The sequence below is a fragment of the Chiloscyllium plagiosum genome, chromosome 12 (genome assembly GCF_004010195.1).
Source record: "Chiloscyllium plagiosum isolate BGI_BamShark_2017 chromosome 12, ASM401019v2, whole genome shotgun sequence".
NCBI classification, from domain to species: domain Eukaryota; kingdom Metazoa; phylum Chordata; class Chondrichthyes; order Orectolobiformes; family Hemiscylliidae; genus Chiloscyllium; species Chiloscyllium plagiosum.
The window spans coordinates 66789360-66802476 of NC_057721.1; the positions used below are offsets into that span (position 1 = coordinate 66789360).

General features: G+C 42.7%; 2 protein-coding genes across 5 annotated transcripts in view; one reads left to right on the plus strand and one right to left on the minus strand.

The window, feature by feature from the left end:
- Nucleotides 1-1379: 1379 nt before the first annotated feature.
- LOC122555577 (oxygen-dependent coproporphyrinogen-III oxidase, mitochondrial-like) lies at nt 1380-2372 on the minus strand. The gene has a single exon (XM_043701599.1). The coding sequence runs from the start codon at nt 1920-1922 to the stop codon at nt 1395-1397; it is 528 nt and encodes a 175-aa protein (XP_043557534.1). The 5' UTR covers nt 1923-2372; the 3' UTR covers nt 1380-1394.
- Nucleotides 2373-11055: 8683 nt separating this feature from the next.
- LOC122555375 (protein eva-1 homolog C-like) overlaps nt 11056-13117 on the plus strand; it is a 145182-nt gene continuing 143120 nt past the window's right edge. For 2 of the 4 annotated variants that reach the window (XM_043701324.1, XM_043701327.1), the window contains exon 1: nt 11516-12826. The gene's annotated coding sequence lies outside the window, so the exon portion shown is untranslated. Of the gene's footprint in view, nt 11285-11515; nt 12827-13117 lie in introns of those variants that run through there. The other 2 variants (XM_043701325.1, XM_043701326.1) reach the window with 2 other exon arrangements.

A 13117-nucleotide genomic window follows, 5' to 3' on the forward strand; every position in this document is an offset into this window, starting at 1 on the left:
AGGGTGAGAAGAGCTGTAGTCCAGATAGCTGTGGGAGTCAGAGGGCTTGTAATGGATACTAGTGGATAGACTATTGCCGGAAATGGAAACAGAAAGGTCAAGGAAAGGAAGGCAAGTGTCGGAGATGGACCAGGTGATGGTGATGGAGGGATCTAAACTGGGAGGGAAGTTTATGAAATTTTCCAGGTCAGGACGAGAGCATGAAGCCGCACCGAAATAGTCATCGGTATACTGATAAAGCAATTGTGGGAGGGGATCTGGGTAGGCCTGGAACAAGAAATGTTCCACATACCCCCTGAAAAGGCAGGCATAGCTAGGACCCATCTGGGTACCCATTGCTACACCTTTGATTTGGAGAAAATGGGATGAGTTGGAGGAGAAGCTGTTGAGAGAGAGAGAGAGAGAGAGAACACAAGTTCAGCCAGGCGGAGGAGAGTGGTGGTGGATGGAGACTGTTCGGGCCTCTTTTCGAGAAAGAAGCGAAGAGCTTTCAAGCCGGCTTGGTGTGGGATGGAGATGTAAAGAGACTGCACATCCATGGTGAATAGAAGGTGATTAGGGCCTGCGAATTGAAAGCTGTCAATGTGTCGCAGGGCATCCGAGGAATCCCAGATGTAGGTGGGGAGGGAGTGAACCAGTGGAGTGAGGATGGAGTCGAGGTAGGAGGAAATAAGTTGTGGGGCAGGAACATGCTGACACAATGGACCTGCCGGGACAGTCCTTCTTGTGGAGTTTGGGGAATAGGCAGAAACAGTTTGTCCGGGGTTGGGAGACTATGAGGTTGTAAACTGGGGGGGAGCATCCGGAGGAAATTAGGTCAGTCACGGTTTATCACCTACTTTCCTACCTTAAATTTCTTCACATTTCTTTTGATTTCCCAGTCTAATGTCATGGTCATTTCATTAAATTACCTGGTCAGCGCAGAGGCAAAGAAAAATTTGCCTTTCAAAAATCTCAAAAGTTCCAAAATGTTTTACAGCTAATAACATACTGTGGAAGTAAGAAAATCTACTATCGGTTCAGATTTCCAGCACCTGCAACGTTTTGCTCAAGTATAATTTGTAATCGTAAACTTTATTCGTGGTTACATTCACTTATTAAAAACCTATTCTGAAATTTTAATCTACGAGGAGATAAAGTGCAGCAAACAACTTGATGACGTGGGATCTCCCTTCCCCCAGATTAAATCAGTTGCAATGCTAATGTTAAAAAAAACGAAATTAAGTCAACATATGTAACCTGTGACCCCTGCCCTAAAAAGCTGATTATACATTGGACAGCAAAGCAGTTTCTTCCACCCCATTCACATCATTACGACAGTTTCACTGACAGTTGGTATTTCCCAACAATTTCTGCCACTCAAGAAGCATGTGCATTTGCACGTAGACATACATTCAGAAATGTTTACCTTCCTTACGGTGCCATCGGTCGACTTTGAAAGTCTGACCGCCGTCAACTTCAGCCAAGGCTTTGCAAACATCAGCCTGAACATCCATGATCAGCAACTCCATCTTAGTCCTCATGTTCTCCTTATTTTCCAGCAACTGGTCGATGTCGGTCACCGGATCCGACATGAAGTGTTTGCATTTCTGCAACATTTCATCCCGCGCCAGCTGGTCCTGCTCGGTCCCTCCGCGCCAGCGTTCCGCTGCCATCACGGCCCGCTGACGGCTGAGCCCAAAGCCGGCGGTTGTGACCCCGACCAGCACGGCGCCACCGACCAGCAGCCCCGTGCAAACACCGTCCCCCAGGCCGATCTTCCGAACGCCGTGCCGGCTGAGCCATCGCACGCCGCAGAGGCGCCGGCTCACGGCGGTTCCGCCGGCAACGAGCAAGACGCCGGCTCGCTGGTGCGCTGCGACGGGGGCGAGGGCGGACCTGGCGCAGATTCCGCAGCGAGCCAGCGCGATCAGCTGGGACATGGTTACAGTGCGGCGCGCGCGCTCCGCTGGACGACACAACGTTCCAATCCCAGACACTCTTCTATGAATGGCCCCGCGCTGCCTTCCAAATGTTACACTGGGATGGGAGGGCGATGGCAGGCTCGCGACCCGGCTTCCGAATGTTACACCGCAAGGGAACTCCTTGTTACTAGCGCTCCTGCCTATGAGCTAGGACACCCAAGTTAAAGTCCCACCAGCTCCACAGATGGGTCGTTTTAAGAAAATATCTATACCAGAAGGGCGGGGCGCCCCAAGTCATAAATTACACCGGAGAGGCGGAGCGATTAGCGCACATAACCCAACTGTCTGCTGGGATTTGTAGTTTTTAGTGGGACTTGTTTTGATATTTACATAAAGGATCTTTACCCTACAAAAAATTTAAAAACCTTCCTCCTGAAAGGTCCTTAGTTACTACAGGAAAATTCTCTGCACCTTACAAATTGACCACACTTTCTCCATGGTGCACTTCCTGGTTGACTGCAACTTTGGTGACGTTCCCAGGCTTTCCACCTTCTACGGTCAATCTGGACAATTCTCAAGCCTCATTCCTGAAGAAGGGCTTATGCCCGAAACGTTGATTCTCCTGTTCCCTGGATGCTGCCTGACCTGCTGCGCCTTTCCAGCAACACATTTCCAGCTCTCTTGAAATTTGGCCAGCGGAGATGTGGTCACATGCAGCCCACACCGAGCATAGGAAACGGATCAGATGTGTCTATCCAAGTCAGGCCATCATCCATGATTGAACTCAAAATGCTTACTGTGTATCTTTCTCCGCCTATGCTGCCAGACTTTCCGCTTTAATTTCAGATCACCAGGATGCACAGTATTTTACTTTTGTCCTTTTACTGAACTTCTGCCAAGTGATTCATTCCTGTATCATTCCCATTCACGTGGAACTGTTGAATGAACTGTTGACTTCCATAAAGAATATAACTGCACCCCCTTAAGGAAATGTGAAGCCAACTTGCACGTTCTCCTACCTTCCTTTGACCACAGTACCAGCACTGAACATAAAACTATCATTTCCCAAACTATCATCAACTTCATCTCCTCTGGAGATTTTACTCCAATTGCCCCTAATTGAATTTATTCCACATTGCCTTTTCTGCTCCCTTTCCAAGAACAACAAATAGGAATAGCCACATCCACTATTCCAACCTGTTGTTGCTCTACATAACTTATTGCTTTCTCTTTTAACTTTATCTTTTCTTTTCCAGTCTCTTCCAATCACTGATAAGTGAATCTTTGGATGCTGGCTGCAATGTTAAGTGTTAATAATTCCATATCTTCTTTATTATTGGCTGTCTAGTCCATTTACACCTCCAGTCTCACCAGGATGGGCAAGTGGGTGTTATGCCTCTTCCTTGAACAGATCAATGCTAGGATCAACACCTTGTCTACCTGGCAAAACTTTCTTCTTATATTGGAAAACTTTTCTGTTCAATTTCTCCAAGTAAAAGCTTTTGCTATTGGTAATCATATGGGTCCTAACAATACCTGCCTTTGGATGTAGTTTTGCTCACTGAGCTGGAAGGTTCAATTTCAGATGTTTTGTCACTATACTAGGTAACATCATCAGTGAGCCTCTGGATGAAGCTCTGGTGGTATGGCCCACTTTGTATTTATGCGTTTAGGGTTCCTTGAGTTAGCGATTTCATTTCCTGTGGTGACACCATTTCCTGTGATGATGTGATTTCCAGTTCTTTTTCTCAGGGAGTGTTAAATGGGATCCAAGTCAATGTGTTTGTTGGCTGAGTTCCCGTTGGAATGCCATGCTTGTAGGAATTCTCATGCATGTCTCTGTTTGGCTTGTCCTCGGATGGATGTGTTGTCCCAGTCGAAGTGGTGTCCTTTCTCATCTGTATGTAAGGATAATAGTGAGAGTGGGTCATGGCTTTTTGTGACTAGTTGATTTTGTGTACCCTGGTGGCTAGTTTTCTGCCTGTTTGCCCAATGTAGTGTTTGTTACAGTTCTTCCCAGATATTTTGTAAATGATATTAGTTTTGCTTGTTGTCTGTATAGGGTCTTTCAAGTTCATTAGTTGCTGTTTTAGTGTGTTGGTGGGTTTGTGGGCTACCGTAATGCCAAGTGGTCTGAGTAGTCTGGCAGTCATTTCCGATGATGCTATTTAGTATGGTGACAAAACGTCTGAAAACGAACCTTCCAGCTCAGCGAACAAATCTACACCTAGAACCTTAACCTGAGCTACAAATCATCTCAAAAACTCACTAACACCTATGGGTGCAATCTGCTAAAACAGGCCTGAAAATGGGAAACCAATGCCATCTGACAGAGCGCCACCTGAAAACAGCTGTACTTCCTGCACAAATGCCTAAGGAAACAGGTACTACCTGAATGTCTTAAATTCAAACCTCTCCTTAACACCCACTAACCAAAAGAATAGCAGAATGAAACGGCCACAGAATACTTAGAGAAATGATTAATGATGCCCACAACAGACTCCGTATATACAACCGGGAAATTTTGTGTCAAAAATCTCTACTCAGTAATGCAACAGATCATGAAATGACAGAAGCTGCACAACAAGCCCATAAACATTAGACTGTGACAAACACAGAAAATGAAAAGAATAGACATGCAAAAAAAAAACTAGACAAACTTACACAAAATAACAACACAGACAACACAGAGGCATGGATAAAAATCTTATCTGATCGACCCTTAATAGACACTGAAAAAGCCATCTTAGCAAGAGGATGAAATGACAACTTCCAGGATATAAACAAGAAAGATTTATTTGCAGCATTAGAAACAACCCCGAAAGACAACCAACTCACAGAAGAAATCCAGCAAACTATTAGACAGTTGCATCAACATTAAGCAGGAAAAAGAAAGGAAACACGCTCAATACACAAGAATGAATTGCACTAGAAAGATTAAAAAAAAGATAAAAACGTTATCTTACCTGCAGACAGAGGATGCTTGACAGTCATTTTAAATCAAGATACTACAGTGAGAAAGTGAATGCACTACTTGCAGATACTAACACTATTAAGTGGCAATAGACCCGACCCCACAACTAGTGAATTGCATCACAGCCCTTCTCAATAAACTTCAGAAATCTGGAGAAATAAGTAAGATCGACTTCCAAAAAATGGAACCAGTTGGATCCAACACACCATGCTTCTACAGATTACCCAAAATTCACAAACCAGGAAACCCCCCTCAGACTCATGGTCTCGCTACCTGGAACACCAAATTACAGATTTGCCAAGGAGCTACACTAAAGACTAAAATACTCAGTAGAAGACTCACACCACTCCATCCACTCCACCCAAGAATTCCTGAAGACCAATGACACCAAGATATAAGAGGATGAAATAATGGTCTCCTTTGATGTAATAGCCCTGTTCATATCCAACAACATCAACCTGGCAAGGAAACACTGACTACAATATTAGAAGAACCAAGTGCACATATACCAAACACCAAACTTCACCAACAAGGGCAGTATCGTCAAGCTAGAGGATCTATGCCTTATCACCTACTTCACCTTCAACAACAAAACCTATAAACAAACCACCGGAACATCCATGGGATCTCCGATATCAGGGTTCTTAGAAGCGGCAGTAATGCAGAGACTCGAACAAACAGCTCTGCCAACCATCCAACCCAAACTTTGGGTCCGCTACGTGGCTGACACCTTTGCCATCACCAAATGAAACAAATTAGAGGAAACCTTAAAGACCATCAATAATACCCTTACTGGCATAAAATTCACTAAAGATGAGGAAAATAACAACAAACTGCCATTCCTAGATAGCGCAGTAGAGCGAACAGCCGATGGGGAAATTCAAACCACTGTCTACAGGACAACAACACATATTGACCAAATACTGAACTACAGGAGCAATCATTCCCAACATCCACAAATGAAGCTGCATTAGAACATTATTTCATTGAGCAACCAAACACTACAGCACAGAGGAACTACAAAGACCAGAGGAAACTCACCTATACAGTGTATTCAAAAGGTACGGGTACCCAATGAACACAGTCCGCTGATTTCTCAGCAACAAACCCAGACAAGCAGACTAAATGCATCCAGAAACGTTAGCCACTCTCCACTACATCAAAGACTTATCGGAAATGACTGCCAGACAACTCAGGACTCTTGACATCATGGTAGCCCACAAACTCACCAAAACAATAAAACAGCAGCTAATGAAGTTGAAAGACCCTATACAGACAACAAACAAGACTAATGTCATTTACAAAATACCTTGCAAGAACTGTAAGAAACAATACATTGAACAAACAGGTGGAAAACTAGCCACCAAGATAAATGAACATCAACTAGTCACAAAAAGACATGACCAACTCTCACTCATATCCTTACATACAGATGAGGAAGGACACCACTTCGACTGGACAACATATCTATCCTAGAACAAGCCAAACAGAGACATGCATGAGAATTCCAAGAAGCATGGCATTCCAACTGGAACTCTACCATCAAACACATTGACTTGGATCCCATTTACCGCCTCGTGAGAAAAAGAACTGGAAATGACATTGTGACAGGAAATGACATCAGCACAGGAAATGACATAACCAATCCAAGGAAACCTAAACACATAAATAGAAAGCGGGCCAGTGTGTCATCCAGAGGCTCACTGATGATGTTACCTAGAATGGTGACAAAACGTCTGAAAACAAACCTTCCAGCTCAGTGAGCAAACTTACATCCAGACCCTCAACCTGAGCTATACATCTTCTCAAAACTTGCTATTCCTGCCTATCATAGAGTATGTAAAACAATCTTCATTCCAGCCCTGCTCAGATCCAGTATCTAAAACTAAATTGCAACAAATCCAAACTGGAACATTTCAACAAATTTATTTCAAGTTTCCTCTGTCACCTTCACGTGTTTTAATGGTTTGGTTGTGTATCCTTAATCAATATTAATAATGATTTGTACACGGCATTTCATTCATCTTCATTCTATCATTAAATTAAATCAATAAACCTGAGATCTCACATTGATATGAGGATAATAAATTGTGGTTGTGTGTTTTTGCATCATGAAATTAAGTAAATGGAAGTGATTGTTTACAGAGATCTTGTTCCATTTGAATTTCTAGGTTGGCACTAATTTCCATATTTTCTGACAAACTCTCACCAGCCAAATGGCTTGATCCAGGGGCCTGAATTCCTGTGTTTGTGATTTGAATTAAAGTAACTGCTGCAGTTAATAGCGGCTGCAGAGTTAGTGGTCCAAATCTGGTAAACGACAAACACAACTCACTTGTAGGAATCAATATGTGAAACCAGGAGATGACTGCACAATTCAGTGATGTTGCACCAATGATAATGTTAGTAGAGCTGGCCTGTCTGGGCCTCCAAAGTACTATCAAGAGAGAAGAGCAGTGTACAATTCCTGTGAGGATGATACTGTTAAAAGTACTTGTAAAAGAAAGATTATAGGCTACAAGGAAAGACAAATATGTGACAAAGCTGCTCCTTTAACAAGGCTATGTTGTCCTTGTTTTTTTTTTCAGAAAGACCGTAAAAGACACAAACTCTGAAAAATCTAAGTTGAAGGATTTTAGGGCCAGTTTGATTATAGCTAACAAATACTGCCTCAGGCATCAGCTTTTCAAGTTTTTGGAAGGAAAACTCGTATAATGAAAGGGGAGTGGCCAGTTTCCCAGCTCAGCTTTTCTCTGGTTTGGTTTGGTTTTTAGCTCCTCGGATGCTGCCTGACGTGGTGTGCTTTTCTAGCACTACACTTTTCGACTCTGGTCTCCAGCATCTGCAGTCCTCATTTTCTCCTTGGTTTTTAGCAGTAGCATTGAAAAGTTGTTGGATCCAAAGAAGCAGGTTGAGGGTGGAACCCTCTCTCTCTGACTTCTCTCCTGTAAGACCCTGTGTTTGATTTTACCTTTTGTGCAAAAGGGTGTTTATGGGATTTGTTGCAAGTATTTGGTATCATTATCTGTTGGGTTTTCAGATAGGTTAAGTTATTCTGTATTCTGTTCTCTTTTGTTTGTGTTTCATTCAGTAATCTTGTAAATAAATTCTGTTTTGTTTAAAATGAGTGGTTTGACCAGCTGCATTTCTCCTGGAATCTCTCCTGTACACCTGCTTAAACAACTAGCAAAGTTAGGGTCTGGACTACTTTCTTGAAATCTTTTGGGCTCAGCCTGGTCAATAACAAATATTATCCATCCCTTATTACAGCAACAACTTGCAATTATATATAACCACCTTTATAGTAAAACAAAGATGCACTTTAAAGAGGCAAAATCATAAATAAATAGATGCTAAGCCAAAAAGGGATATAAGCCCTGATGGCCAAAAGCTTATTCAAAGAAATAGGAAAAGAAGCTACAAGTGGACGAGTAAGATAAATAGGCAGACAATTCAAGAAAGTGGATCATTAAATCGAAGTGTGAACAGAGAGAAGCTAAGTAAAGTAAATAAATTTTGAAGGTTGGATTTGGGCGTGGAAAGGGCTTTTTAAATGAAGGGAGTTATAGTGATATATAAAAATGTATTTCAATAGTGAACTCTGGACGTTAGCAAGATCAACAGACAGATAGATGGATAGAAAGATAGACAGATAGGTAGGTAGATGGATAGATAGATAAACAGACATAAAGCCAGATGTATAAAATACATTAGTTAATGCTACATCCGAAATTTTCAAATCTCTCATCCTTAGTATTAACTTATAATAGTTAGGTATGATTTTAAATCCAGCAAAAGGATTGTCTAAAATTATTACACGCTGTGCCAGTTGTAAAGCTGAACTAAACTAAAGGATGAAGAGTCAGTGATGTAGTAGTAATGTTACTAGACTAGTAATACAGGGACTCAAGGTAATGCTCTGATGATGGGGCTTGATTCCCGCCATGGAAGATTTGAAATCAAAGGCTCTTGTGATGTGACTACTTCCAGACCAAAAGATTGACATTGCAATTGCTCTGCAGGTACATCATAACATATTCAAGTAGTTTAACTCCAAATCCTTTGGTGTTCTTGTGGAACAGTGGTCACATTCTCTATCTCTCAAAAGGTCTAGGTTCAAATCCCACTACTCTCCAGGCATGTGTCATAACATGTCTAAACACATGGACTCAAAGAATATGTCTTTCAGGCAATGGTGTCATAGTGGTAATGTCACTGGATGAATAATCCAATGGTCTAGGCTAATACTATGTATAAATGGTTCAAATCCCAACAGAGCAGCTGGAAGAATTGAAAACAAAAATTGTTCAAGTCCCACCTATACCAGAGGTATAATATATGACTGAACAGGTTGTTTAAAAATATACAAATCAGATTAAAGGCATGACATTTTTCCCCAGTAAGGCTCTTTAATGCTCCTATCAGCAATTACAATGATTCAGGAAAAGCCACCTGAAAATCTGATTGAAATTATTTCAGCATACATGGATAGTTGGAGTAGGATAAAAATTGTTAACTTCCATATTTTGGTAATATGACAAATTATCCCCTGTTTTCAGTTCATTATAAGATATTTCATATAGATTCCATAGAAAAAGGGCTCCATTGGCTACATTATCTTTTGTGATACATATTTTTATGTTGTTGACTGCAGTATTTGGCATACTGTGTATTGTGAAGAAGTATTCACTCAAATGACATTGAAATTGTAGTGCTTTGCACTGAGTTGATGCATTCAAAACTAATTCAACTGAAACTTCATGAAATATGATAATAGAACATCATATTTTGGATTCAAAGGATGAGTCGTAGATACTGTTAGTTATTACCATGAAAAATAAAAGAGGGTGTGATAGTTAATGGTCGTTAAAATACAGAATACAAGGGAGCAAACAGTTACTTGATGTTTGGGAGAAATATGATACAAATACTTGATACAATGCCACACCACAGAACTGTGAACAAAGTTACAGCTCAAAGAAGAAAAGGACAGTAACAACATGGATACAACATTGGCTGAGTGACACGAAACAGAGCGCAGTGGTTAATGGATATTCTTTGAGCTGGCAGAAGATTTGTCTGGACGTTCCAAGGGATCAGTGTTGCTTGTTTATCCTGACATTTATTGATGATCTTGATCTTGGTGTACATAGGATAATTTCAAAGATTTGTGAATGACATAAAATTTGAAAGCACTATAACTGTGAAGAGGACGGTGTAGAAATTCAAAGGGCCCTAGATAAGTTTTGAGAATATAGATGGATACCAGATGAAGTCTGATATGGAGAAATGTGAAGTGATTCATTTTGTTATGAAGACTGCAGAGACTCAATATAAAATAAAATCTGCAATTATAAAGAGGGTGCAGGAGCAGAGGGATTTGAATGTATATGTGCATAAGTCATTGAAGTTGGCAGGACAGGTTGAGAGAGGACAGTTAAATTATGTACAGTATCCTCAGCTTTGGTAAAAGGGCCATGGAGTACAAGAGCAAGGAGATTAATTGTATAAGACACCAGTTTGACCTTTGCTGGAGTATTTTGTCCAGTTCAGGGCACTGTACTTTAGAACGGCTAAGAAGGCATAGGGAAAGTGCAAAAAAACCCCCGATAAGAATGGTTTCAGGGATGAGGAACTCTAGGATAGGTTTAACAGATTGGAACTATTTTCTTTGGAAAAAGAAATGTTGAAAAGTGATTAGATACAAGTGTGCAAAATGAGAAGGGGACGGAATAGATAGAGAGAAACTGTTCCCCACTCATGAAAGGATTGAACCAGAGGGCACAGATTCAAAATAACTAACAGAAGAAGCAAACGTGGTATGAGAAAGCAAACGTTTTTCACAGAACCAGTCGAGGATCAGGAATGATCTGCCTGAGAGGGTGGTGGAAGCGGTCTAAAAGGAATTAGTTTTTTTCATTGAAAAGGAAGAATTTGGGGGGTTTGGGAAAGGGGGCAGGAGTGGGGTGACGGAGGAGTGGCACGAAGGGAAATGCCAGCAGAAATAATGGGGGTCGAATGGCCTCCTTCCGCGCTGTAGCAATGCTGCGATTCTGAGATTTCGTATTTTTCAGTCAATTCGGACTCAAGTTCCACCAGAGGGAGCGCGCTGCACTACAATGGGACTTCTTTTACAGAATGCACAGTAACAGTAACAGTTAATATTTACTCTAATACCTGAAACATGTTACACCAGTCAGTGTGCACCAGCCGTGTGCATGGGGGTCAGGTAGAAAACCGGGGAATACCTGTTTTTGAATGCCCTTGTCATAGAGGAAACTGCATTGAAAATATTTTTCAAAAGGTCAATGCTGACATCCAGTTGTCTAAGGTGCATCGAAAGCCGAGTACTCTGCACTTTAAAGCAACTGAGCTCAGAAACAAAACAACCCAGTAGACGTCACAGGTGCGTAGTTTTCCTTGTTGATGTGGGGAATTAGTCAAAGCAATAGGAACCTCTTGCCATCTTTCTTGCCTTGGCACCGCGTTTTATCTGCTGCGCGCTATATTTTCATGTACCTAGCAGTCCTATAGCTTTGAGTGACGAGCGGTAACGATATAGCACTTTTGGAATGTATATCAACTATATGATCTATCCAGTACACATCAAGCTGCCTTGTGTGAGACTCTAAACCAACTTCTTAGATTATTCTCATGTCCTTGATCCACAAGGGGGTTGGGGAGAGAAAAAGTTTGAAGCCTCCATTAGTTTCGGGCTGGCGAGGGGAGCAGCATTTGCAACACGTTCCGCCCACACTTCGTGACGCTTCATGTTGTCAATTCAACCACCAAAACACTGGCGGCTGTTTTCTTTATTTTCACCCAAAGGTCAGAAAGCCAATCGGACGTGTTTTACATTTAGACACGCCATTGGCGAGCCCCGTGCGGGGAAAGTCTGACGCAGAAACAGATGAAGTGGGAAAAGGAATCGGCGCGAGCTTTTGATTTGAGGGTTACACGGGACCGTGTATGGTCGCCGATTGAGGATTACCTGAAGCTGAGGTGGGAATAGAGCGTGTCAGGAGAGGTCGGCAAACCGAGGAGGGCCCGGAGGCTGAGAGACTCACACTCTCTCCAGCCATGGGGACGGGACAGAAGCTAAACAGTTTCAGAGCTCAGTCAGCCTGACTCCTCCCGCGTTCATCCACTTGGGAAAACAAGGGTCACCGGGAGGAGGAGCAGGGTGGATAAATGATGGAAAATCTAGCACTGTTGGAAAATAGCCCTCAAATTGGGAATTGATGCTGCAACTTCTCTAGTAAAAGGACCTGAGGAGGGTTTACTTCACAAGGGGACAAGATACAACTGAAGACTTTCCTACCTCCAAGAGATTTTAAACATGATTACACTCAGCGGCCAATATACTTAATTTTCTCGAATTCAATCATTTAACAAACGCACCTGAATTGCGCGATGAGGAAGTGCTTTTAAAAGAAAAAAATTGAGATTTGCACCTTTTTAAAGGAGCCGACCCTAGTAAGCTAGGGATGACAGTCCAGCGGAAAGCCCCTGGTACAGTCTGGTGGTGAAGAGACAGCCGACACTATCTGGGTGTGGAGCGCTTACTGGAACTGCAAGTTTACAAATCAATGCCAACTCCACTGGACTGGAAATTTAAACCAATTCGGGACGGCACTGCCAACAAGTATTGGCAAGCGAACAGGATGGCGCGGTGAGGAAAACTGTTCGCTCCGGAGCGCAGTTTTGGATATGCGCTGGTAGTGGACACACGCGGGGACAGAGAGCGTCTGCACTATACCGTACACCAAGAGACAGCAACCTACATTGAGTGGTGCACGCTGGCAGTTCGAGACAAAAACGCATCCAGAACTGGAGGCAATACAGCTCAGTCAAACTGGTGGTAATATAACGCGGAAACTCGGAGCACTGGCGCACAGCCAGAACTGGGCGTGCCGGCCTCTGTGATTCAACCCTCGCACCGTTTCAGGTATTGGGTTCTATACTGTCCCCCTGCTCTTCAGGTGCGGTTTCTAAACTGTCCCCAATATCCTCAGGTGGGGTTTCTATACTGACCCCAATCTCCTCTGGTGGGGTTTCTATACTGTTCCCCTGCCCCTCAAGTGGGTTTTCTATACTGTCCCCCTGCCCTCAGGTGGGTTTTCTATAAGTCCCCAATATCCTCAGGTGCGGTTTCTAAACTGTCCCCAATCTCCTCAGATGGGGTTTCTATACTGACCCCGTGCTCCTCAGGTGGGGTTTCAATACTGTCCCCTTGCCC

Bases quoted from the DNA above. Each gene is read 5' to 3' on its own strand.
- LOC122555577 (XM_043701599.1), bottom strand. From the start codon at position 1,922: ATGTCCCAGCTGATCGCGCTGGCTCGCTGCGGAATCTGCGCCAGGTCC.